The sequence below is a fragment of the Ixodes scapularis genome, unplaced genomic scaffold (genome assembly GCF_016920785.2).
Source record: "Ixodes scapularis isolate PalLabHiFi unplaced genomic scaffold, ASM1692078v2 PGA_scaffold10__122_contigs__length_95168666, whole genome shotgun sequence".
NCBI classification, from domain to species: Eukaryota; Metazoa; Arthropoda; class Arachnida; order Ixodida; family Ixodidae; genus Ixodes; species Ixodes scapularis.
In genome coordinates, this window is record NW_024609836.1 from 84,537,671 (window position 1) to 84,564,140 (window position 26,470).

General features: G+C 46.7%; 2 protein-coding genes across 2 annotated transcripts; one reads left to right on the plus strand and one right to left on the minus strand.

The window, feature by feature from the left end:
- Positions 1-836: 836 nt before the first annotated feature.
- LOC8042446 (DNA polymerase lambda) lies at positions 837-9,485 on the plus strand. Its single transcript, XM_029974213.4, has 8 exons — positions 837-1,313; positions 2,495-2,602; positions 3,682-3,861; positions 4,890-5,018; positions 5,786-5,954; positions 6,572-6,663; positions 8,089-8,250; positions 8,596-9,485. The coding sequence occupies exons 1-8, from the start codon at positions 864-866 to the stop codon at positions 8,704-8,706; spliced, it is 1,401 nt and encodes a 466-aa protein (XP_029830073.3). The 5' UTR covers positions 837-863; the 3' UTR covers positions 8,707-9,485.
- On the minus strand, positions 9,473-26,341 carry LOC8042447 (AP-5 complex subunit mu-1). The gene is made up of 14 exons (XM_002415504.5): positions 26,192-26,341; positions 25,211-25,331; positions 24,233-24,334; positions 23,016-23,092; positions 21,553-21,631; positions 21,202-21,339; positions 20,624-20,704; positions 19,669-19,903; positions 18,885-19,003; positions 18,306-18,403; positions 17,423-17,508; positions 15,444-15,568; positions 14,349-14,445; positions 9,473-9,625 (listed from the first exon to the last, which is right to left on the minus strand). Exons 1-14 carry the CDS (start codon positions 26,257-26,259, stop codon positions 9,543-9,545), a joined length of 1,509 nt encoding a protein of 502 aa, XP_002415549.4. The 5' UTR covers positions 26,260-26,341; the 3' UTR covers positions 9,473-9,542.
- Positions 26,342-26,470: the final 129 nt, after the last annotated feature.

Below are 26,470 nucleotides of genomic sequence, written 5' to 3' on the forward strand. Positions count from 1 at the left end.
ACTCGCGGAAACGAGCTCCACGGGTGTTGCTTCCCCGCAGTGCACCGTGCTCGGTGGCGCGCTCAACGGAGCTACAGTGTTACGGAGCTACCCGTGCAAATATCACAGTCACGTGCATATGATATCAGCACACTTTCAAAGTGGGATGGCGCACGCGCTCGTCTGGTTTATTCATAATTAAAACGGACTGGCAGGCGCTCTGCGAAAGGGTTTTTCCTATGGGTTTTTCACGCCCGCACACCACTACATGTGCCCATTCCAGTATGAAAGCTTTGTGAATGTTGATACCTGCATTGCAGTAAAATTATAAAAATTAAACTAAAAGATTTGTAGATCGTCTAATTTTATGTCAAATCTGTCGTTTCCTTGTATCACAATGTAGGAAACTTTCTGGGACCACAGTCCATAAATATGGGAACAACCTTCATGAGTTCAACTGGGTTTGTAAAGTTCGGCCAAGTCTACTATTCGGTCAGAATTGGCTTCGAACTCAAAATCCACTATTTGAGCATGACTATACAAATAATCCATCAAGCAAGGAATATTTATAACAGGCTACCCGAGCAAGAAACAGTGCTTTTCTGATAGAGTGTTGAGCCTTCGTCCTATTTTCCACTTTGTTTGAGTGGTGACTAGTTGCCTGTTCGCAGTACATAAATCCCGAAAATTAATCCTCGATCCGGCTTTTCCAAAATCTTGAAGTGAAAAAAAAAAAGGGGGGGGGGGGAAGGGCAATAGAGTCGCTATGCAAAGTTTTGTAACTAGGTGGCGCGAGCTCGCCCATTACAAATATTTTAGTTTTTTAGTGGTTGTTTATCCACTGTTCTTGGGCGGCAGCAGCAGATGACGGCGGCATCAGCGGCATGTTTGTCGGCAGCCGTGTGTACGTCGTCCCAACCGGTATGGGAAAGCCCCGGGTTCAGCTATTTCTAAAGAAGTTAGTCGAGCACGGCGCCGAGATCGCCGACAGCGAAAAGGACGCCACGCACGTCGTGGTCGCCGAGTGCGTAGATCGGGAGCGCCTACCCAAACTGATCGACTCCGAGAAACTGTCTCCGTCGACCAGGATCGTGCGGAGTGCGTGGATCAGCGATTCCCTCAAAAACGCGTCCCTAGCTTCGACGATGCCTTACGCCTTGACGTGCGATCTTCCGCACGAGTGCGGTGAGACGGTGTTGAACTCCGACTGTGCGGGTCCGAGCGGCGCAGAAGTGGGGGCGGCCGGCCACGGGAAAGAACCCGAGGAGCCTGCGCGAAAAGAGTGTGCCGATGTTCCTGTGAACCGAAACGTCCACATAATCGAACAACTGCAGGTAGGCACCGTTAGGTTCCACGTCTCAATTCTGCCTGTACAGGCAATTTATTAATCATTCTTTAGCTACACCTGCCGCCTAGCCAGTGACTATTTCGACGTCCACCGTCAAAATATCTGATTTCGACGTCTGTGAGGTCACTTCAGTAAAATGCAGCAGCCGTAGCAGCGGTAGCTGTTTTGTGGTTTTGTTCTGTTTAGTTTCCGATGGTGTTGTCGGTGTTATGTTGGCAAAATTTAGCGGAAAAATTGGCGTCACGTGACCTGAGGTCACGGGACCTACAGAAAAATTCAGGTTGCCCGCTAAATTTAGCAGAAAAATTGATGTCACATGACCTACTCGCCAATTCAGTTTTCCCGCTACATCTGGTGGAAAAATTGATGTCACATGATCCCGCATCAACCTCTATGGCTCTAGGCCCTAAAGGTTGTCCTAGAGGTCGTCCTAGACGTTGTTCTTAACGTCGTCCTCTAGGACGTCGTTCATGACGAAACATGACGAATGCTTTCGCCATTAATATACAACCGACAATAGTGGTTTCTGCAGCCATTTTTACACGGACGTATACCCACCTGGTTCACTGTCTTTATACGATTGGACCGCAGCGAATGATACAAACCATCGAAGCAAATCCTATGCCGTATGAGTGTCATGTGACTTTCGAGAGGTGGGCAGTGAACTCGGGGCACATAGTGATGTGTGATATGTTCACAGCGCTGGATTGGCTGTTATGGCTCTTGGCGTCAGCTGCGGTCCAGATCGTAAGGTGAAACGGAGTATAGTTTGGTGGATAATGATAATTGAAGCAGGAGAGGCTTATTGCTTGTTCCTTAACAATGATAATGTTTATTTACACCTGGAAAAAAAAGTACACTGAAGGAGCTTGCAGAAAACACATGCACAAAGTTGATTGAAGAGCTTCACTGCCTGAAATTTACATGACCACACTGCTGCTGAATGTGCTAAAGCGAGCTAGCACAACAGCTCTTCGGGGGTTATTCCTGACTGATAATCAGTGAAAGTACGCCCACGACAATTCTTGTACAGTGAAATCGGGCCGTTGGAGGGATTACATTTTTTCTTTAAATATGTATGGCACTCTAACGTACGACAGCTTATGGATGCCCCTAGCATAAGCGGTAATTTTGAATCATGTACCCTGTTGGTTCAACTGTTTTCAGGCCATGGTGGAAACATACCAAAGTACCAAGGACCACTGGAGAGCCCTGAGCTACGAGCGAGCTATCATGGCCCTCAAGCGCCATCCGACAGAGATCACCTCCTGGGAGGTATTTCCAGCCACTCATCCCCCTTCTCCTTCTCCTCGTGATGATGATGATTGTCATCATCATCATCACCAGTTTGATGACGACGCGGAGGCATCACGCTGTTGCCTGCCACGCTCCTAGCAGTCGCGCGACAGTGGAGATGAATGCGGCAGACGCATCTTCTGCTGCGGGTCGCTCTGCAGCGGGATGAGACGCCGCGACGACAGTGAACCTCACATCTGCTCACGTTTCTTGCCAATATTTCTACGACCGACCGCCTAAATTGCAAGATCCGACGGCACAAAGGCTCAATCACATGCTTGCAATCGCCGTGGAACACTCAGCATTTTCATATATTTCCTTTTTTGGCTCGAAACACTTTTTAATATTATAAAGGACCATTTAGCTGTATAGTATGTATGTTTCATCTCGCAAATACTTCAAAACCTTCGCTCTACCGAAATGCAGTTCCAGGGCCATCCCATAGATGGCGCCAGCATGCCAGCGTGTTCTCTCGTTGTAAGAGATCGCAAGAACTTGGTTGTAAGCAAACGCAAGTGTTTAAACCAGGGGGTAAAGACGAGAACAGAACGCGGCAAATCCCAAACGCTGATATCGGTGGTCCCTAGAATAAAACTAGAAAGAAGGTGACGGAAGAGCGGAGAAAGAAAGCGCACGAGAGGTTAGTTAGGCGTGCTCTTTTTGCCCCGATGAGTCGAAGTTGCTCGAGTGCTTGTCAACTTCATTTATTTTTTTACGATGTGCGATGCCAGCATTTCATAACGAGCTAGATACAGACCTCACAGGTGATGTTTTGCTGCTTCGTGTATATTAAGGCATCACCAGTGATGTGGGCCCATTGAGACCACCCAGCGAAACCACTCGCGTCCATTTGTATGCCCCGCCATTCCAAAGCAGCCGGAGTGCATGCAACTGCATGGGACCTTTCCTTCTAGATTATGATATTAACACTATGATGTAAACAAGCCTCGACACTCTTGCTATGTAATTTGTTGCCACTTTGGGACCGCTTTCTATGCGTGGGCGGGGCAGGACGATAGACGCGCCAGACGAGGACGAGCTGCGCGTCTCCCACGCAGGAGGCCCGGTCCCTGCCCAAGGTGGGTGAACGGCTGGCGGACAAGATCTGGGAGATTGTGGAGCGGGGCAAGCTGCGTAAGCTGGAGGAGTTCCAGGGCCAAGAGCGTCTGACGGCACTCCAGCTCTTCACCAAGATCTGGGGCTCTGGTCCCTCCACGGCAGAGCGGTGGGTCCATCAGGTAAGGACACTCTTGAGGGGGCTCTTGAAGCTTAGGTGTCTCTTGGAAACGGTCTAGATTATGGGGAAAGACTGAGTCCAAACCCAAGAAACTGAGCGAAGAAAGCAGATCGAACATCCGGCCGTTTTTGTGGCTGCAAGCTTTCTGCCTTGTGCATCTGCACGTTCCTCGGAGAGCACTCTCGATTCTCCACGTCCCTCGGGCGCGCTGTCTGAGGCTAACATCTCAGCCACTATCTTTATATTCTACAGAAAGACAAGTATGGGGTGCGTTGGTCGCTTCAAGCTTGTTACTTATAGTTACAGCGGGTGACAACTGTCTCGAGGCCTTTCAGTAGTCGGAGTGCATATGTGCATCACTTCGAATTCGTTGAAAGGTGCACCAGTGCCACAGGCCTGAGCAAAGTGTCTTTGCACTAGATGCACGACTTCCCAAACTGGGTTCTTAGAAATCCCGGGGCTTCCCAGAGTACCCTTTGCGATGTTTTGCGTAACTAAATTCTCTCGACTGCCCTTACCCCTAAGTGAAGTTTTTTCTCGTCGTTATTTTAGCATATCTACAAGCCACACTTCCCAGTGTGTGCATTACCGTTAACAGAGTCTGCAAGCTTCTAAACAGGATAACTGCGACAATGCCGAGAGAGAGAGACTTTCTCCGCCATCGTTCAATGCAAATGGGTTCTCCTCAAGATTGCTAAGGCTCGAAGTTATACTTAGTTTTACCTCGACACTAGAAGCTGATGGGACTAATCGTACAACGTCAAAAGCGTACCAACATGCTGTTCGTCATGTTCTGTACGTGTTCTATCACCTTGAATCCACCGTGTACATGGAAGGCCGAGTGACTCGCACTTTTGAAACTATTTGATCGGTTCCATCAGTTTGTATCGTTGGCTGACTCTGGACGTCAGCTGAAACAAAGTGTGATCTCAAATTCTAGTCTCAAATGCCTTTGTAGCTGCGTCCTCGTTTGTGCATGCATGCGTGTAGACGACTACTAACATGGAAGTTTTCACGCTGCAAGTGCAGGGCTTCACCACTCTGGAGGAGCTGGCAAGCAGCGGACAGCTGACAGGCCAGCAGAAGATTGGGCTGAAGCACTTCCACGACTTCCTCGAGAAGATGCCCCGGGAGGAGGCGGGAGAGATTGCAGACAAGGTGCGTGCAGGATGCAGACACGCCGCAACCAGGCGACGGCGTTCAAGCGCCGCACTGGCCTGCAGAAGTTCTTTAGAGCAGGGACTCTCAAACTTTTCAATGTTGAGGAAACGCTATCTGCCTTGGATGGCAGCCGAGGAAGCTCTCCGGTCGTGGCTTTAACGCAGTAAAGCAGTTCAGAAAACTACAGGCCCTGTAAACAGTAATGTAAACACTCAGGGTTGTTTGGTACATAGTTATGCATGAGTAAGTGGCTCAGATCTGCTAAAGTAGTGCTCAAACTGGAAAACCAATTTAAGTCTAAGCTCATTACAACAGACCTGGTTACAACAGACGTTTGGATATAACATACAGATTTGTGAAGTTCAGTTGGTTTTCCTCTACATACCATTGACTCAACTTCATATCTGCATGCATACAACATGCTCCTCTTACAACAGACCGAAATCTTGGTCAAAATCAAGGTCTCTTGTAACGAGCTTAGACTTTACTTAGGAGTGGAGTCGTCCTAGAAGTCCTAGTACTTAGGAGCGCGATCGTCCTAGAAGTCCTACACCGTGCAGATCAACGACATACTCGGTTTTCTCCGATCTGTTGTGTGAATGAACCATTACGAACATTATGAAAAACAGCAGCCAAAGGGACAGTACAAAAGAAAGAAACAAAGGACAAACACGCACCGACTCCCAGCCAAAATATATTAAAGACCCAGCTAGCCCAACTCACCATTTTGCTGTGCACCATTTGGAGCGTTTTGGATGGTGCAGGTGGCCAAGGCAGCGCTGTCGCTCCAGCCGGGTCTCACGGTGGTCCCGTGCGGATCTTACCGGAGGGGCAAGTCCATGTGCGGAGATGTAGATGTGCTCATTAGCCACACGGAACTCTCCGCGCTCGACGGACTCCTCAACAGGCTGTTGCAGCTTCTGCGCTCGTCGGGTGAGTTCCAGTTCCTTGGGCACTGCTCGGAGCGGCGAAGCGAAGCTTTCGCGGATCTTGGCTTCCGTAAGGAGGATAAAAGTAGGAGCAGCCGACACGACATCACAATGTTACGGAGGGAGTGCCAGATCTTTCTTGTTTGTTGTTTGTGCTACAACTCCATAGTGGGATCTGGTCCTGACTGCCAGCATTACATTTGGGCAGAGATTGGGCGTTTGGCTACCGATAATTTATTTTTTACAATAAAAAAAATCGCCGTAAATATTTTTTCAAGTCACCTCGTACTTTTCAGTTTTTATTCTTTCCCCCTACACTTAGTCCTTATATTTCTCGTACGAGTACCGCTTGTCCGTCAAGAGACAGCACTGCGAGGTTCCCCGTTTAATTCGGATATGGTTCTCCGATGTCATTTCTTGGCACCTACGATCACTTTCGAAGCCGGGACGAAATAGGACGCTAAACGCGCCAGTCACGGACACATTACAGACACCAAAGTTCAGTTGACAAAATCTTTTTTTTTTTTCTTTCTTGCGCAATGCGTTTTGCCCTCCCACGATTTCTGCCGGTGGCGGGGGACAAATATGCCCACCTGTCCGACCTAGCCTTCTCGATTCCAGGGTTCCTAACGGACGACCTCGCGGTTCCCCACGGTACTGGCGTCCCCAGCAAGTACATGGGAGTATGCAGACTAGACCAGCTTGGCAGCAAGGTGAGTGCACTTTGCGGCCCATACTTCGAGGGATGCGGTGGATGTCGAAAATGGGCCTCGTAATAGCGTGGGTCCCTCACCCGATAGGTTAGGAACCTGTCCAACAAACAGAGCTCTTGAGGCCCACTTTCATTTTTAACGGACTGCATCCGTAGAAAACGTAAACCATAATACCTCGTGCAGGGAGCACAGTTTGACCGCAATTTTTCCTCAGTTCCACCTTTGACTTCTCTATATAAAGTGACCCTAAGCCAGTTTCATCAAAGTCGGGGCAAACCAAAAAAACGACAATTAGGAGCCGTCCTCAAATAAAAAGAAGCCAAGCTTCACGAAACCAAAAATCTAGCTTCTGTGTTGACCCGAAACACAGCCTTGACTGAACTGTCTACGGCCCTTGGGAGCCACGCCCCTTATTCTGCCTCCTCTCTTCAGCGCAGAGATGTTTCCCAAGGATCCTAGTCTCGATCTGTGGAGGTTAAGGAAGCCCATGTCTTGCTTTCTTAAAAATAATCTCCGACAGACGCCAATTTTTTTACGACACCACCGAAGGACGGCAAACCTATGCGGAGCGCAAGTTTGTCTGCTTCTTGCACAGGGGTTGCAGTGATGTCAGAACGCCGAGCTCTTATTGGCCGATTGAAAAAAAAAATAATGGGCAGACCTCGAGGCATCCAGCATTGAGGTCTAATCACTATCCTCTCAATCAAAGCTAATCAGAGCTCAGCATCGTTTTGACGTCACCGCAAGTCCTGCGCAAGAAGCAGGTGACTTGCTCTCCGCAGAGAGAAATAAATCCCCGAAATTTGAAGAAAAAAAGCCAAAAAAAACCAGAAGCATGAAACCCTTTTGATAAGTAGGGGTTTTGCATTTTCAAAGTTTGTTTTGCGGTGAAATCGAAGGCCGTTTCTATGACTTCATTTCTTCACCTCGGATTTGGAGTTTTTGGGAGCTTTCGTTCGTCGTTCATTATAGTTCTGAGTTTTTCGGATGTTTAGAAGGCCAGAAAAAGGCCAACGATCGTCTGAGAATAGAGAAAGGTCCAAAGATAAACGGCTAAGAAGGCCAGATACTATGTTTATCTATCGTAGTATAGAGGTAGCCTCCTTTTTCAATGAGGGTTCAAAAGACAATTTCTTAAAACACAAAAAAAAAGTGGGAAAAAAAATTTTAAAGGTTTTTGGAGTTTGAAGAAAAGATGAAGACTGGTCAGGTTTTTACAACTGCAAGTCCCCAAATTCTGAGCTTTTGGGATAAATCCGAATCCGGAATCTTTTTACCAGCGAGCGTTTTTCGGAGTTTATCGGATTTACCTGAAAACGCAGAACCCTAGCTATAAGCAGCACTCTCGACCAACGCTGGCTTCCTGCGAGTAACCCAGCGGCTAATGAGGCAGCCAACAGAACTGAGTCGTAAAACGGGGCGCAGCACCGCCGCCTGGACGTGTTTGTGATCCCGCCGGACGAGCTGGCCTGTGCCCTCCTGGCCTACACGGGGTCCGCCCACTTCAACCGGTCCCTGAGGCTGAGGGCACGGCGGATGGGGATGGCGCTGAGCGACCGGGGCCTCCGCCAGGGAGTCTGGCGCAAGGTGGGCATCGGTTCCCACACGGGGTTCCCCAGAGTGCCCCCAAGGGCTTCTCAAACACACAAATCCTCTCCGTCATTTCTGCGTAAAGTGCTTGCTTAGTTCGGGTTTTTGCACACCATGCTAAAGGACACCATGTGCAAGGACAAAGGACACCATGTTCAAGGACAAAGGACATCATGTTCAAGAACAAAGTACATGCTGTGCAATGACAGGGGTGTCCTTTGTCCTTGAATGTGAGGTCCTGCGTCCTTTAACATGGTGTTCTTGCACATGATGTCCTTTCATTGGTGTCCTTGCACATGGAGTCCTTAGCGCAATGTGTTTGCACCTGGCATTTGTTCTCAGGGTGCCGAGAAAAGGAGCCTGGGCAGCCTGGTGTCAACCCCCACCGAGGCCTCCATCTTGGAGCACTTGGGGCTCAGCTACAGACCTCCCGAGCAGAGGGAACAGCTCTAGCTGGGGGACGACAAACTGTAGATATGGTTGTGTGTGTTTTTGGGGGGAAAGCGTTTTGTTTCTGTCTACATCGAAACGTCCAGCATGCACAGCACAGAAAGGTTGTACAAGCCTGCTGCTGAGGTGCATCCCTAATTTTAGATGCCAAGAGAGACGACTTCTAGGGGAAAACATTATGGGGAAAGCAAGCTCCAAGCTCGGTTTCGTGTCATCCTGTTTGTTAGGAAGGTGAAGGACAGTTGGGCAACATGTCGATCAAATTCAGACTGTACATAAGAAATAACATATTATTCATGATATGTGGAGACAAAAATACAGAACAATTATGGAATTGTCAGTCGGCCGATTGAATCAAGCAAAATATATAAAAAAAATAACGAGATTGCATGTATTCTTTTTGGCAAATTGTGCAATATATGTGAAGCCATTCCAACTAGACAAGGCTTTTCACTTGCAGAAACAAAGGTGATCTGAAATTGGGAATTTTTCCCCTTCGTAAAAGTGGTCTGCACCAAATAAATTGTTCGGCACGTGTATGGATTTCATTATTTTGTTTCTAGAGCTACTGCGCTATAATTTGCCACTACATGTAGCTTAGAATCATATGTACATATGGGAATTTCAAAGGATGAACTTAGTTTATTGTTAATAAATACACTTTAAAGGATGCTGGCTGCCTTCGAGGATTAGTACTTTCCACCGAAGCCAGAACATGTGTTCCGCACACCACTCCTTGTTGAGAAAGTAATGTAAAGAGGGGGACATGTCAAAACTATAACATTGTTTTATTTACACTGGAGCCCGTTGTACATGTGACAGCTGGACTTGGCACCCAGCTAGGTGCAGCTCTTTGGGATGGCAAACGGTAGCTCGCCAAACTTGTTCCAGATCCTGTACTCCCGGGACTCCACTTCGCGCTCTGGAACGGCATTAAAAAATTTGGTCGGCATTCTTCGGTGAGCGATCCTTCACCGCTAAATGAGCCACTCTTGTTTCCAAGGGCTGTCGCTTCTCAAGAAAAGAAAGAATTAAAATAAAGGTTGAAGAGTCTTTAGCAGGGACGGCGCCAAAGGGAGGCAAGGGGTGGCGACCGCCTCCCCTCCAATTTGTCTTGCCACCCCAAAATAAAATAACCCCAACCCCCCCCCCCCCCAAGCAGTAACCAGCCGCCCGTCGTTTTCCTAATTTCCGCCCCAAAAGATTTCGACGCCTACATACAGAGAGTATTCGGCGCCATTCTGTGGCTATAAAACTCTACGCTCAGGGTTGTAGGCATTACCGAAAAAAAGTGACGAAATACGTAACTCGATGCTTGGATAAAAGAGGAACGCGTTACGGTAACAAACACTTCTTTGTGCGACCGACCTGCTTTATTACCTTTCCGTAGCCCACGAAAAATGAAAGCTTTCTTGCCTCTCGTCGAAGCCGAGGGGAAGGAGCTCAGCCGTTCGCCCCTCGCGGTTTCTACTTGTTGTAACGCGGCCCCGACTTCCTAATAACGGCGCCCACGAGTCCCTGAGATAACACCCTGTCCCACATTCCCACAGGTTTCTCCGCATCGCCAGCGGGATAAGCTGACCTTCGGTGCTATCCCGGTTCCCTCAAAACAGCAAGGCCGCGACCGGTCAATCACAGGTGAGCCGTCTCTGGCCGTTGCCAGAGACGGCTCACCCGCAAGCGCGGTGCCCGGGGGATTAGCTGCTTGGCGGCCAAGGACCTTGGCTGAACGCTGAGCTGGCTGAGCCGGGGAGCCCACCCTTTCCAAGAGAGCGACACTGCTGGTGACATCGCCGTGGCGAGAAAGAAACCTTCGCTTTCTCCCTCACCCACGAGGGGAGAAAAAGGACGCCGAAGCTGGAAGCATTGTGGAGAGCTATACTCTTGGGTACGCCATGGCATCCAGTCATCCCATAAGTGACTTTTTTCAACGGAAGGGGACCAAGCGAAAAGTTCAAGAGAATGTCACCGAACCTGAACCCGCCAAAGAAAAGCTTTCACTTGATGAAGAGTGTGTGCTCAACGCAAGCGCCGGGGAACAAGAATGCGAATCAACTTTTGGTGACAGCGATGGGGATGGCCCGGATGACGAGTTCCAGATCGAAGAACTCCGAACGAGAGCTCCTGATGTAGCCAGGACAGCCCATGATTCGCCGGTACAGCCTGTGCTACAATCCTTTCCTGTTACTAAATACGGGAACGACGGCAGGACCTTCAAGTCCGAATGGTACACCAGCTTCCCATGGTTGGAATACAGCGTGACTTCAAACTCGGCATTCTGTTTCGCCTGCCGGATGTTTTCAACTAGCAATGGACAGAGGAGTGGAAGTGCTGTGTTTGTGACCGAGGGCTATCGGAACTGGAAGAAAGCGCTTCAAAAGGACGGCGGACTGCGACTCCATTCGAACAGTGCGGCGCACAAGTTGTGCCAGGCCTCATGGGCATCCTTCAAGCAGATGAAGGAAAAGGGCGCCGAAAATTCAGTCGCCGTGCACCTCAGCGAGGCGCATTTGAAAGAGGTAAGAGAAAACCGCCACTATATCTCTGTGATAGCTGACGTGCTGAGGTTTTCTGCAACACAGGGGATTGCCCAGAGAGCGGACGATGAGTCAGCCTCAAGTGAAAACAAAGGAAACTTTCTCGAGCTCCTTCAGCTTGTAGCGAAATGCGATTCCATTGTACTAAAAAAGCTGGAAAATGGCCCTGCCAACGTGAAATATACTCACCATTCCGTTCAGGATGAGATACTCTCAGCAATGTCAGATATGGTTTTGCGTCGTTTCAAGACCGAGGTGGACAGCGCTCGGTGCTTTGCGCTTATAGTGGACGAATCCAGAAATATCAGCAAAACGGAACAGCTCTCTGTGGTAGTCCGGTATTTCCTGAACGGATCCGTCTACGAAAGATTTCTTGGGTTTAGGAGTGCCAAAACGCTAGACGCTGCCTCTCTCCTGAGCTACGTTAAGGAAACGCCCTCCAGATGTGGAATTCATCTTGAGAACTGCATCGCACAAACCTATGACAGTGCAAGCGTAATGAGTGGCAAGAGCAAAGGTGTTCAAGCCCTTCTTAAGTTAGAAGTACCTCAAGCCCTGTATGTCCACTGCTTCAACCACCGGCTGAATTTGGTTATTGTCTATGCCTGCAAGAGCTTTGATTCCACGAGGACCTTTTTCTCTTTCATAGAGATGTTGTATGTCTTCTTGGGAGGGTCTGCCACACATGCGCTGTTCATCACAGTTCAGAAGCAGGTGTGCGGCGCAACGATCGAACTGAAAGGAATCAGCGAGACAAGATGGACATGCCAAATTAACGCATGCAAAGCCGTCCTACACGCGCTTCCTGCAATAATTGTCACACTCACAAAGATCGCCGAAGGTGGAAGATCAAGATCAGCAGAAGCACGCGGAATTTTGCACCAGCTGAACTTCACGTTTGTTTCACATCTGTGTATCTTTAGCGAGGTTTTGATTGAGCTGCAGATTCTTTCAGATTACCTGCAGAACAAGAACTGCGACCTTACTCATGCCTCCATGATGGTCAGTGCGGTACTTGAGCGATTTAGATACCTAAGGACGTCGGAGGGTTTCTCAAGCATTTGGAGCCAGTGCTTAAGCGTTGCAGAGACAAACGGAATTCGTCTCGTAGAAGAGCGAAGAACCAACCGTCTGCCGGCGCACCTTGCAAAATATCTAACAGAAGCCCAGCTGCCCGGAGAGGACCCCAGCTACTCCACTGAAAACGACTGCCGTGTGCATGTGTTCCTTCCCATCCTGGATAGAATGTGCGAAGAACCTAAGCGAAGATTTAGCGACAGTGATCTCATCCTGAAGGGCTTGAACTGTTTTCAACGTCAACACGATCGCTTCATGGACATCTCGCTGGTCGAACCGCTAGCAAAGCACTGCTCGTCCGACTGGGATGCACTTGTGGCCGAGATGAAACTGCTTCCCAGGGTTTTATAGCGATACGGAAAAGAGAATGGGTGCAGCGTGACCACCACAATATTGTTTGCCGAATTTTTAGGCAAATTTAAAATTGCCTTTCAGGAATCGTACCGTCTTTGTGTTATAGCGTTGACTATCCCTGCCTCCAGCGCCGCCTGCGAACGCACATTCTCGTGCGTTCGTCGGCTGAAGACGTATCTCTGAAACAGAATGTCTGACAAGAGGCTCGCGAACTTGGCGGTTCTCGCCGTGGAGAAGTCCACCGCGAAAAGCCTGGAACTAGATGACGTTGTCAACGCCTTCGATGCCGCCCATCACAACAGACGGATTCGACTTCACTGAACTTTGGGGGACGAGTGCGAACGTGCCTTAATGTGAAATTTCAGAATGTAAATATTTGTAAATAACGAACATGTGCAATGTAATTCAGGTTGTAAGTACACCGTCAACCAAAGAAATAAACTGAGGTGATAAAAATGTTATAAAATATTTCAAAGTGCTTGGTTCTTCCAGTTTTACGTCGTCGGCAGTGACTATTCTACGCAGCCATCGACCATTACTTTTTTTATAATCCGCCTTTTAAACATGTCGTGAAAGGAGACGGCGGCAAAGCGATTTGCCTTTTTGTTTACACAATTCTCGGGTAGCTGCACAACATTAACAACCTCCAGCTCACTTCCAGGTTTACTGGCCGCCAACGCTTATTTTAGCTGTCAGAACCGACCTCCCGGTTTCTCATGAACCCCCCCCCCCCCCCCCCCCGAAAATGTAATACGCCTCCCCACTGCCCCCCCCCAATCTGGAAAGATTGGCGCCGTCCCTGGCCTTTAGAAGGTTAGTCACTCCACACGCAACCGATGCTTGTCAAATTTAAGCAGCAGTCGTGGTTAAAGGTTATGTTTGGGAATTATTATCCATTCTTTTGAAATTCTCATACTACTAACCAGGAAGAGGTACGTACGCAGATATCTGTGACTCTTCCACACATTTTCATATTGTCCATTCTATATGTAAATATACTAGCGAACAAGCTTCTGTGGCCGTGCGGTCAAAGGAGCGGGAACGCGTCCTTGAGCACTGATTAATAGAATGACATAGTATTTACTTGACCATGTTATCCATTTATGTCTGTTGTAACATGTATTCCTTGACAGTGCCTTTCAACAATAATACTGTTGTAGTATTTTTTTTTTTTTTTTTACAAGACAAAATGTATTGTTGTGCAGGCCTGTTGACAAGCACTAAATAAACTTTCTATCCATCTACCTAAAGCTTTGCACGTGCACTGTTCCTCTTGTCAGAAAATGCCACAAAAAGATGTCCAGGAGTACAGAACACAAACTGCAGGATCTTTACGCCTAGCACCATGGTTGCCGACAGCTCAGAAAACGCGGGACGTAGTGAGTCCGGAGTGTCCTACTATTGCTCCGCAGCCAATGGGATCGCAGAATTAGTTAATAAGAATGCAAAAAGAACCAATCATAAAGCAAGAAAAGTGAGCATGAGATATGCCACAACCCGCGATTTATAGGCTGTCGACGACCCCAGTACCTGTACAAGTTCCATTAGGGACCGTGATGTAACGAGCACACTTCTACGGACATGATGAGCTTCCAGTTCGGAAAGCTAGTTCGACAAGAAATGTAAGCTTTTCATGCCAGCCTCGTCAGACGAGGCAGGCACGGAACCATCGCTCACCCAACGAGATCTTCAGCTTGCATGGTGGTGAGATTTGGATGGACTTGGGATCGACCTGGCAACCCGTCAAGGTGCAGTCGACCATCCTGAACTGGAGCTGCGGAGACACGGGAGCTTTACTCTACTTTGCCTATGCGCGGTCGTTTGCTGCACCGAAAGACGATTTCGGTGTGGCCAACCCTTATACAAAGTCGGACCGGGAGCATTGCTGCATTGCGAGCGATTAAAGGAGTGCATAAATGTCGAGTCGTCGTGGCCTAATTCGCCCATGCGCGGCCGTTCGCTGCATCAAAACACGATTTCGGCGTGGCCAACCCCTAGATAAAGTCGGACCCGGAGCATCGCTGCATTGCGAGCGGTTAGAAGAGTGCAAAAATGTTGAGTCGTCGTGCGGGCAGTTGGGGAAAAAACTTTGTTTTTTCCCCAACTGCCTTTTTAATTTGGTGACAGGCTTTAGTCGAGCTAGTTGGTACATACTGATGAAGGTTCAGCCTGAACTAACAAAAACGAACGAAGGAAAAACAAAACAAAACAGCAAATATTTTTTTTAGGTTGGTATTGATTATGGTTTGACTCATGAAATCCACGATTCTGATAGAATATCTAACCGGCCGAGTAGGGACGCAATCGTGATGCGTCGTGCGACAGCAGCTTTTGTTGCCTAGAGCTGTTGGCGACGGGCAACTTTGTTAGGCAACCCTGACAACATCATTTTTCTCCATCACAGACTGTCTAAACAAATGGGACGACGAAAAGCGATTCCCGCGTTTTCCGCGATACACGTCGCTGAAAGCTGGCGACAACTGACAAAATTGAACCCCCGCAACGATGTGAAGTGATGTGAAGTGACATTATCATTAAGCTTAGTTCATTCAGTGGCTTTAGCACAGACAATAATCGTCGCCTAGCCTCGGGGTCATGATCTGAGGACGTTTCATTATGACAATTTATTTTGAGCTCCAAAAACCCACATCTGAAAGGTTCGCTTTGTCCCCAAGCATAGACCTCTCGCGGCATGACTAAGAAGCTTACAGAGAGGACAGAGGGGGAAAGTGTGATTCCAGCCCAGCGATGCCGTCCATTCCTGCCACTCACCTGGATGTAGGAGGTGAGTCCGGTGAGCATGGGTGATGCGTTGCGCTCTCCCTCCGGCGGATTATCCTCAAAGGATGCGGTGCCGGTCAGTGATGCTTCCAGTGAACCCTGGGTGAACTTGTGACCTTTGAATGAAAGAAAATGCCACTAATCTCTAAAACATGTTCACAAAAAAAAGTAGTAGTATTAGGTTCTAAACTTGACTAATATAGTTTACCTGTCTTTTTTAACACGGACCCCATTAATATGTTGATATGCATGCCTTGCTACATAGACATATTTTTGCAAATACATGCACCTTTGTCTCGTCATTATAGACAACTCGCATGGACAATTTTTTGGGGGGAATGGAGGTATTGGTGTTAGCGATACTACATGACTGCATCAGTTTCCCTTGAATTCGATCCTCAATTTTTTGCACCAGCACGATTTACTACAATTTGTTTTTGCATTTCTTGTACTATAAGCGACGTTGCACAGAAGCTCCTGATGCCAGTACTGGTGATTGGTGAACATTAACAGAAGAGGACTACTACTGTTAGTTTAGGGCTTTTTTTTTTGTGTGTGTGTGTGCGTGAATTATATTTTGCCATAATATAACTGCAGCACGCTGGTGCCATGCCGAATTTTTCTGAGTATTGAACGCAGTTAAAAAAAATGTTTTCCTTCATTTAAAAAACAAAGAAAAAATTGGTATACGCAGAATGTGTTTCTGCGGCATTCTTCGGGGCTTGTAATAAACACTGCAAGTATTTTTTTCTTTTTTACTTTGGTTATAGCATTTTGTGTTATTCCAAAATTTGTTTTTCTTTAACTGATGGTGGGCACGTCTTGAATTCCTTGTTTCTTCCCATAAAGTTTTTGAATACAAATGCCTAACATCGACTGCGAACGCTGTAATGCCAAATGATGGCGATCGGCGTTCGCATTTCAACAGTGTGTAAAAAGAATAAACACAAAGTTGGCTAGATTTGCGTCTACCCACCGATTGGCGCAGTGGTACAATGTTGAGCTCAGAATCATGGGGTGATGGGACAAATTCCCGTTGGGACGCATTTAAAAGGTAGTCCTTGCAAGTTTATCACTCTTTTGTATAGATCGTCCTCTGAAGTATATGTTAAAAATTTCGTGACAATGTTTGTGGCACTTCGTCACACCTCCCTCTGGAATCCCAACCCTTAAACACATTTGCGAAGGAAAAAAAATATACGAGCTTCATCATGCTGACAAAGGCCGGCAAGCACAGAATGTGCAACAGGCATCCCCAGGAAGAAGAAAAGGACATCTGGATGGCACCGCCTACCGCTTTCATTTCTGATGTACGCCGTGAGATGGCGCATCACGGGAGGAAAGGGTGCCTTCATACACACACACACACTTTTGCTTGAGTCGCGACATCTCGGCCATCTCTCCACCCAATCATTGTTTTTATTGTGTCTCTCGAAGTGCACCCAATCCAGTGTGACTCAGCTCGGGTGCATAGCCTTGGCTAATGCTTAGATGCCATTTTACCACATAAGCCACGCACTGAGTGCGCAAGCGCGTCACACGTTGGCCTACTCAGTAGAACAAAGGATGACTTCACCCTGGAACAGACAGACATGTAGGCGCCCTAGGAAAGGCTAGGGAAACTACATGCTCCGCTTGCGAGCATATACGAAGCCTATACACTTACTCAAGGAAAGACCGCAAGGCGCGCGACTTTGCTTTCGAATGATCCAATCCCCGACCCTGAATAGCTTAGTCGACAAAGCATTTGACTCACGATCTCAAGGTGGTTAGTTCAAATCTTGCCGGGGAACTGCAGTCTTTCTACATATGGTTCCCTATGGGCGTGATACTTTTCAGTGTCGTCGCAGTCGGCTGTTACATCTGGCCGTTACAGCCGGCCGTTACAGGCAGTCATTACAGCTGATAAAACAGATTCTGTGTCAATTAATAAGGCTTTGGAGAGTGAAGCCTGTGTAGACCTCGCTTACCGATGGACCAGACGAGACCGAACTTGTCTTTGGCTGTGGACACGCTGCCGCAGCTAGGCGTCAGGCTCGACTTCTTCATCTTGCCCCTGCGTATGTCCGGCCGTTGTTGGGGGCATCGCGACAATTGAAGGGACTCGGCAACTCCAAAGCCCTTATAAAAAATTGTGCTTGTCACTACCTCGCTTGCTGCACAATTTATGCAAATATTTTGCACAAATATATTTATTCACTAAAAAGGACCTGTGAAGAGTACCTATTGACAGCCTCTGTGAAATTGCAGCTGCCATCAATTCAGACAAGTAAATGTTCATGAACCGTGCATGCAACGAATATGTCGCATGCACGCTTCCATTCCATGTACCATGCCCAACCATGTGTTTCGTTCGACTACTGTTTAAACCACAAATATGTAATTTAAATGCACGCCAGTGTCCGTTTCGCACGTCCTGCCTGACCCCCAAAGCACGAGACAAGCTCGAATGATGTCGGACAAACACTGTTTCCGAACCAAGCTAGCCCCTGTCTAGGGTGTTTGTTCAGCGCATAAAGACCCCCTCGGCACAGCATCTCGCCATACTCTGTTTCAGCACAACTTGGCAAACAGCAAAAGCCATAGCCCCAGCAAGCCAATCAGCGTGGTGGGTCAGCAAATTTGTGAAAAGCTGTCATGGGCTTTGCTCCATTGCTCACTGGTGCGAAGGGCTTATAGCATTTGCTCTTTGCCAGGTTTTGTGGAAGCAGAGTTTATAATCCTCGCTAGTAAAGAAAGTCATACTGCTGAACTCTCAGCTCCTTATTGGGACGTTGAAAATTCAGCACTACGGACTTCTTATCTAGGTGGTTTGACACGCTTCCCAGCCCCGCTGAAGAGTGCCTCTCCCACCTGTTAAAGAAGGGAATCCTAACTTCGCAGGACTGGAACATGTTGCGGATGCCTTCCTGGAGTTTCAGCTGGATCAGGAAGTCCACGTGCTTGTCCCCCTTGCACGGAGAGAAATGACGAGGACCTCTTAAGCCACTTGCTTCGTTTATATAGAGTGGCTTTTTATGAAAGGAATGCCGGTAGCGAAATCGTGTTAACCGTTCAGTTGCGCCAAGAAATGTCGTAGGCCATGCCTTTTCCACTGCTTCACATGGTTCTCGATAAACAGGCACAAAGCACTACAATGAGATGGAGCATACTGACACCAAAAAATGTTTGCCCCACACAAAAGGCAAGTCACATGTCTTTTAAGCAGCCTATGAAATGCCCATCGTCTGTGTAATATTTTAGTGGATGGATGCATAACGCTGAACAATTTCAATTGGGTGGCGGCCAGTGGCACCTGGCCAGAATCGAACGAGCATTACACGGTAAAGATTTCTTTCAATGACGACGCGGCTCTGCCAATGGTCACTTCCGCTACTAACTCATTTCGATGCAGAGTCCTTTCAAAGGGTTAGAATGGAAAGGGTTACTCACGCGCATGGAGTAGACGCCAGCAATGGGGGGCATGGGAGCGGGTGCCGTCCCATAGTAGCAGAGGGAAAACGGGTGAAGAGGCGGCGAGAACCGCAGGCGGTACACAGGGTGCCTCACCCCTGCCAACAAGGAACAAATGTGGCGTTTCAGCAGCTCAATCTCGCTGCAAATCGAGGAAGCCAACAAAAGGTAGCACACGTAATAAGGAGACGCCGTCGATCCAATCAATCTCGCTGCAACTCAATTAAGCCAACATCACGTGTCTGCTCGAAGCATTGAACCCACAGGATCCTGGGTTCAATTCCCACCCCAGCCCGTTTCGATCTAGATGAGCATCGTACCGGTTTGCGGTCGTGTATCACTACTGCGTGGTGCACGTTGACCCCAGGCTAGCCGGTTGTACTCCACTGGCCAAATATCTTATCTAAAGTGTAAACCAATGTCACCACATCTGAAAGGCAGACCAAACTTGCGCTGTATAAACAAGAACACCAATTCTTTTTCTTTTTTTTTTAAGGGAGACATTGTTAAATAAGCCAATCGAAAAAGAGTTAGTTAGGAAAAATTCCCTATTTCAATTTTCATCCATAAAACTGAGTGTATGCGCAAACATGTTACAATTGGCGGCATTTCCTTGCCACTTGATTCCCTTTCATGTTTTGTAACTTTTCCCGCCTTGACCTGTTCGGTTGGGGATACGCACTATACTTGTACAATCAAAGAAAGCTTCCGAATGTGGAGCGAGCGCGTTAGTTGGCTCGCGAATCGGGGACTGGCGACGCACTCGAGGCCTCCCTGGGTGCCGCCCCGCCTGGGGTAGCCAGCTGAAGATTGGACGCCGCTTGGACACAGGAGTGCACTGAGAGGGCCTCCAGGGGCAGGGGGGGCCAGCCCTTGGGGCCACCGTCCCCGGCACCGACCAGGAGCAGAGTCACCTCCGCGCCGTGACCCTCGAGCTCGCACCGCACCCTCACTTCGCCCGTGATCTCCACCACGGGGTCCATGTCGGGACGTTCGCACTGAGAGCAACGTACACATAGCGCACATTTGTTACTATTTTCGGGTGGGGAGTTTTGCATTACTGTTAAAAACACAACCTTTTTTTTTCTCGGTAAGTATGTATCGTGGGAGAAAAATTACTCATATACCGATAGACCAATATGCAGATAAACTAACAAACCGACAAACCAATAGGTACGCCAAAAAACCAATACACATGCCGATAGACCTATATGCCAATAGACATATAATATTTGCTAGGGATGGGCTCCGAAAATGCCAAGGTACCAAAAGAAAGTGACAACTCAACTTCGATCAGAGACGTTTTGGGTCTGGCAGCTTGCACCTGTTTTTGTATGCTCATTTTGTAAAGAAATATTTGTCTTAAAACTCAGCGAACTGTAATTGGGCAGTTCATTCAGCCTCCTACAAAATGCAAAACAACATTTCCTAAAAAAAAAATGTTGGAATTGTTTTTTGTGTTTTTGTAGCTTCTGAAGCACACTGCTTGGTACACTCGGTTTTACAAAGCACTCAAACATTCTAAAACAGTGCACAAAGAAAGGACAAAACAAGGCACACACAGTAGATGAGCACCGTGTTTTATATGTGTCTTCTTTCGTCTCTGTTTCTTGTGCACACTCTGTTTTATAATGAATCAGTAGCTACCAACTGGCCCAGTTTAAGACACTCCTGGAATACTGAAATAATACACAAAACAAGCAGAAAATCATGGTCACCTGCGTGGCATGAACCGTCTCCTTGATGCTCACGCTTAGGGATGGCTTGCCCTTGAAGGCCACTGGGCGCCAAGCCGGGACCTGGTCCATGGAGAAATCACATACTTCAATGGGACGAACCTTCTCAACATGCAAGACACTCCTGCACCACTTATTAAGCTAAACATACTAATGGCCAGCTGTAGCACTTCTATTGGCTTCCCTGTTTTTCTTGCACATTCCTTTCCAAGCTTTTACTATTCTAGAAACTTTATACAGATTTTCTTTGCAGGCAAAGCAGACAACTTAGCCATTATTAAGCTGCATTGTCCAGAAAGCTCAAAAGCTGTGGCACGACGTTTCTTACCTATCACAGACACGTAGGTGTTTCGAAGGCAATGCAAATAGTACCGCATGATTAAAGAAAAGTGCTGCAATGTCGTTTTACCTTCAGGTTATAACACAGACAACTGAAGACATCTCTAGTAAAAAAAACGTCCAGAAGTGCAGACCAATACACGACCCGCGGTGTGTGATAAATAAATATATCTAAAAGTGCTGTCAGCCAGGCTAAAGAAGAGAAAGACAGACCAACCGACCTTGAGAGTTTCATCCAGAGGAACCACCTCCTTGTCCCCGAGCATGGCCTCGACAACACTCGGCTCGGTGATCTGAAGGAACCCAAATGGAGCGGCGACGGACAGGAAGTTGTCCAGCTCCATCAACTTTGTGCAGGTCTACACGGAAAGAAACGGTTTTCTGTCATTTTTCTATCTTGAACTGTGTACCAATTCGAAAATGCACGCAATGTGTGCGACAAAAATTAATTAAAGAAGTTTACCAAACCAGGTTGACTGCATTGAAACTTAAGTAAACAACAGAATCCCGACTACAGGTTTATCTATTCAACGAAGCGGGGCTGCACAAACCTTACGGTGTGGCAAACCTACCGGCGTCAGGTTGGAGAGGCTAGGGCCCAGGAATTTCACAACTGTCATCACTGCGGAAAACGCTGAGGTAACTTCTGGTCTGAATAGGGAAAGAATGGTTGTTCTTTAGATTGATATAGTGAAATGCGCTTTAATGTTCTACACTCCCCTGCATGCCGATCGTTTTGGGTGGCCACATGCCGATCAGCGAGACTTTAAATCAAACAATGTTTCAGCGAGTCTGCTTTAGGCAGATTCACTGAAACAATGCTTGATTAACAGTTTCGTTCATCGGCATCTATGCTACTTAAAACGATCAGAAAATGAAAAAAGCTTTTGCCTTGCTCATAAGTAATGTGCCTTTGATATAATAACCACTTTTATTTTAGGCCCAATGGTCCTTTTCTCAAAAGCACACATTGTAAAATTGTTTCAAGTAGAAATACAATGAAACTGGCAAAACTGTGCCACTTAGCAGAGCTTCTATTTATCAGAGTCCCACTTAAATGTTTTACTCTAGATTCCATGCTCCTTCTGCAACAAAATCCCCTTTCATCTTCTGCCCTCATTACAAGGTGGCCTTCCTGATTAAAGTGCAACATAATATAGTGTAATCCAGTGGCGTAGCCAGGAATGGTTTTCGGGGAGAGAGGGGGGGGGGCTGAAGCCCCATAAGCCTCCCCACCCCATGGCTACGCCCCTAGTGTAATGTGACATTGTACATTATTATATACAGTATAATTAGATTACAGGAAGTCTGTTAAAGGGACATGTTTGTTGGGCTTTAGTCAATAAGAATGACCAGTTCTACATGGCAAGACACTCTAGTAAACTCGCAGCAATAAAAGTACTCGGGTTCCCACTACCTCCATAAGATTTGACCAATGAAAATAGTTAATTGCGTGGAGATTCCGAACATTAATATTACTGCTCTTGTTAAATGCATTGTGCATTATATTTTGACAAAAACATCAAATCTTTGGCTGTAGAAGGCATAAGACAACAATTATTGTTTAAAAACACCGTTCGACAATGCCCCCTTGTGTCTGCTTCAAGACGCAGAAAGAGGGGCATGTCAAAATCTTTTATTAGATTTTTCGTGGAGAAGTTTGCCATCCATGAGAGTAATTTCTGTTTTCTTAGGACGCTTACATTCCATAGGGTAAGTTATCACCATACATAGACAATCTCAAGCTACCTCAGCATTCCTTTCTCTCTTTTTTTTTTAGGATGGTGCCATTCTTTTTTAATAGTCAGTGTTAATGGCACGTGATCGCAGGGAAAATACAAAGAATCATTTGAGATGGAAATGAGGCACCGGCCAAAGCTTGAGTCAAGAAATCTTGTTTTTTCCACACTCCAAAGCAAAAGAGAAAGGGGCCACCACAAATGGTCCAACGTCCCCACCATGGACGCTTGAGCACACCCTGTCCTCACTAACTATCAGCCAATAGGAGCACTCACTCCTGCCACAACCAACGTACAGGTCAATGAGCTCTGGCCTCTCCGTCGGCTCGTACGTTGCGTCGGTCAGGGGCATACTGCAGACGTACATGCCTTGCTGGAACGAAACAGAGCACCGACAATCTCTTAGCAGTCAGTACATGGAAAGAGAATGCCGCGGTATTCTAGTGAAGACACCGATTTTACCTTGAGGACTTTAACTATAGTCGGTGACAGGTCAAGAACAAAGTGGAAGCTCCTCCCACCTCTTTCCACTTTAATAGTGTGAACGCTAGAGAGGAGGTCGCCTCCTTTCCACCTGTCGCTTCCGTTCTTGACTTGTCATGGGCTATAGAAGGTTTTTTTTCTTTAACTTGCCATAACTGGATTCGCACAGATACAAACCATGCCCATCTGTCTTTAGACTCGAGTTGTAAATATGTAATGTGTCTTTTTGTTAGTCCTATAACGACGAACGCACCATAGATGGAGGCCTCAGTGTAGAAGTCACAGAAGGTCATAAGAACACTGGGCAATAATGACCACATGGATTAGCTTGACAGTGTCATTTAGCGGAAAGAAAAAATTTCATTCAGCTCAATTTCATAAATGAATGTGGCAGGTCAAGTGGCCTTCAGAATTGTATAGCTGGCTCTTGTGACAAGCTATAGAATCTTAAGTGTATAAGCCAACACACATAAGCTGCACAAAAAAGAATGGAACTGTAACTAAGTGCCATTGTAATTACTGTTCTTCTCTCGAAGACTCTATTTTAACCATCTTTGCACTATCAATGCACACAGTCCTGGCTACAGCAGTTAACTTGATTGCATGAAGCTGTGAAGTACCAATATTCTTAGACTCCTAGTGATTGTAGCACATCTAAACTCTTACAACAACCATTGAAGCATTTGAGTGTCAGCGATAGACTCGCAAAAAGGCCCGCTAAATCCCATGAAATTCAATAAAGTGATTGTCATAGATTCACAGTTCAAACAAATTACACACACAATGTTAGGCGGTCAGAGCTGGTGGAATAAATTGAAGAACCAGCCTGGAAGCCTCAAAGTGGGAGCCAACGGTTTTGCTAAGAGACAGCTTTCTCAGCACTGGAAAAACTATCTTAGCAAAACCGTCGGTACCCATCTTGAGACCTCAAAGAGGCATGCTTCTTGTCACGCAGCTTTTAATACCAGCGACTAACCATTAGTTTTCCAGCAAGAGCTGATCAAATGTGCATGCTCAAGAGTGTCCTCACCTCTTTGGTAAAAACGAAGGGCCACAGAGATCCCTGCAAAGTCCGTATCTCAATGGCCGGAAGCTGAAGGGGTACATCTACCCTGTCTCGCCACTCCTTGAACTGCATTACAACAAAAAAAATTCTCACAATTCACTCTTGCAACCTTGTTAAAGAGCAGTCAAAGCCAGCCAGTAGATTGCGCTGTGCTTTTCAACTTTTCACAGCTACTGTGGCAGTAACTAAAACTAATACCTATATATATTTGCTTTTGGGCAAGAATTTACATGGTCATGATGAATGTTATATTTTATAGGCCATTCATAAGAACCCCAACTAATGAAATTGTAGCAAAAACAAGCTCTGCAAGCAAAAATAAATGTCCCATCCACTAACCAAAGACTAGCTTGTAGAAATAGTCAGAGGAGGCTATAAAAAGCATAAGATACACTTTTGAAACATACCTAGCTGGGACAGCCTGGAGACGTCCTTTTTTTGGGTAAAATAAAATTTCATTGAGGAGACTGCATGTTTATTGATTTAATGGGGAACCTCCTACACCCTGAACTGCCCCTTTTGATAACCATAGCCTCAGTAGTGTTCTTCAGCTCAAGTGCACTTCTCGTGTTTTTGTTACATTATCTGCCACCATATCAAAACCTCACGGTTATTCTGGGGCACTAAAGAAATAAAGGATTATTATTATCTTCCTTTCGTTTCGCGTGCTACGCATACATATCCTTCATCTTCGAAGTTTGCTGCACAGACAGTTTATATGCTCAAATTATTCCTGTGTGCCAAAAATAATTCAGGCTTGGTTGCACCAACTCGACGCTGACTGTAAACAAGCAGCTGCTTGCAAACGATGGGGCAAAGTATAGCCATAGGTATACCCACGAAACACCAGTTTACGGGAAGAGAAACAGAGATAACAGATGCTGTATTTTGGACAAACTGCCGGTTGACAAAGTTGTGGAATGCTGCGACACTTTCCCTTGCCTCGTTCTCATCGAAGCAGACGACGTCAGCCAGGGCACTGGCCAGAGCTTTGTGGGATGGCATCGGGGTGTAGCCCTGCTTGTGCTTTAGCCTGGCCCGCTTTTCACACGTCGGAAATTGCCTGCACACAAACAGGCAAATTCACTGCTTCAATCTGTGTGACTAACAAACAAACAAAAAAAGTAAAACGAGTTTTTGTTTTTCTAGTTTGACATATATGTTTGTACGTCCACAAGAAACGTGTGCTGTGACATTCGTAAGATACTTTTTTGTTCTCGTTCCTTCTTGTTTGGTCAGTTTTCAGATTAATTCGCATCAGGACAAAATATGTAAAGAATAACAACTTTTACGCCATTTTGGGACACAATTTAAACATCCCTTGTGTCAGCCAGGGGGGCTATGTTGCGCTTTTTGCACTTCCAGGAGACTAGGGAGAGGGAAGTGACGTCAACGACACAGCAAACGCAGATTGGGTGTTGATTTCGTTTTCTTCTGTCAACATCCAATCTGCGTTTGCTGTGTCGTTGACGCCACTTCCCTCTTCCAAGTCTCCTGGGAGTGCAAAAAGCGCAACATAGCACCCCAGGACTCTAAACTAAATCGCGCCTTGTTGTTTGTTTGGTTACTTTCTGAATCCCTCGATTCAATTCATAACATCTCAAAATTCTGTTTTATATTCCTTCTTTTTATCCAGGGTGTTACGAACGGGATTTAGTGATATAATAGGGAAAGACACTGTCGTTTCAGCCAAACCACTACATGAAAAGATACCGTATCGGCACTATAACGTTCCTACCGATTCGTTTTCTAACTTGACTTCGGTTGACGAAGTTTTTGTAGGGGGTGAGCAAATCATTCGCTTCGTAGAATGTATGCCATCCCAAAGTCGGTTTCCGTGCCGAAATCTGACAAGGAGCGACTCGACAGATCACGTACAAACTAAGAATTGTGATGCAGTGAAACTTAAAGTCGACTCATTACCTGTAGTAGACTGTAGTTGCTGCATCTTTGTGAGGTATGCTGATCACAGCGATCGCTCTTAGGCTCATAATTCATAAAAGAGACGGCACCAAAAAACCGCCCTCTCCCATGAACTTACGCACGTGATGTAAACATAAAGAGGGGCGTCGCAGCTAATAATGATGATGATGATGAAAAATTTGTTTTATAGCTTTGGTGTTTACGTCTGATGGCCACGTAATTAAAGTGAAAACAAGTCGGGTTCACACATAAAATACACTAAAATTACACCATCAAAAA

Coding starts and splice junctions, on each gene's coding strand:
- LOC8042446 (XM_029974213.4), top strand. CDS start 864: ATGTTTGTCGGCAGCCGTGTGTACGTCGTCCCAACCGGTATGGGAAAG. Junction 2,603..3,681: donor CAGAGATCACCTCCTGGGAG/GTATTTCCAGCC, acceptor TCTCCCACGCAG/GAGGCCCGGTCCCTGCCCAA. Junction 8,251..8,595: donor GCCAGGGAGTCTGGCGCAAG/GTGGGCATCGGT, acceptor ATTTGTTCTCAG/GGTGCCGAGAAAAGGAGCCT.
- LOC8042447 (XM_002415504.5), bottom strand. CDS start 26,259: ATGAGCCTAAGAGCGATCGCTGTGATCAGCATACCTCACAAAGATGCA. Junction 24,335..25,210: donor TCTGCTTCGATGAGAACGAG/GCAAGGGAAAGT, acceptor GTTGTAATGCAG/TTCAAGGAGTGGCGAGACAG. Junction 21,632..23,015: donor AGGCCAGAGCTCATTGACCT/GTACGTTGGTTG, acceptor TTCCCTATTCAG/ACCAGAAGTTACCTCAGCGT.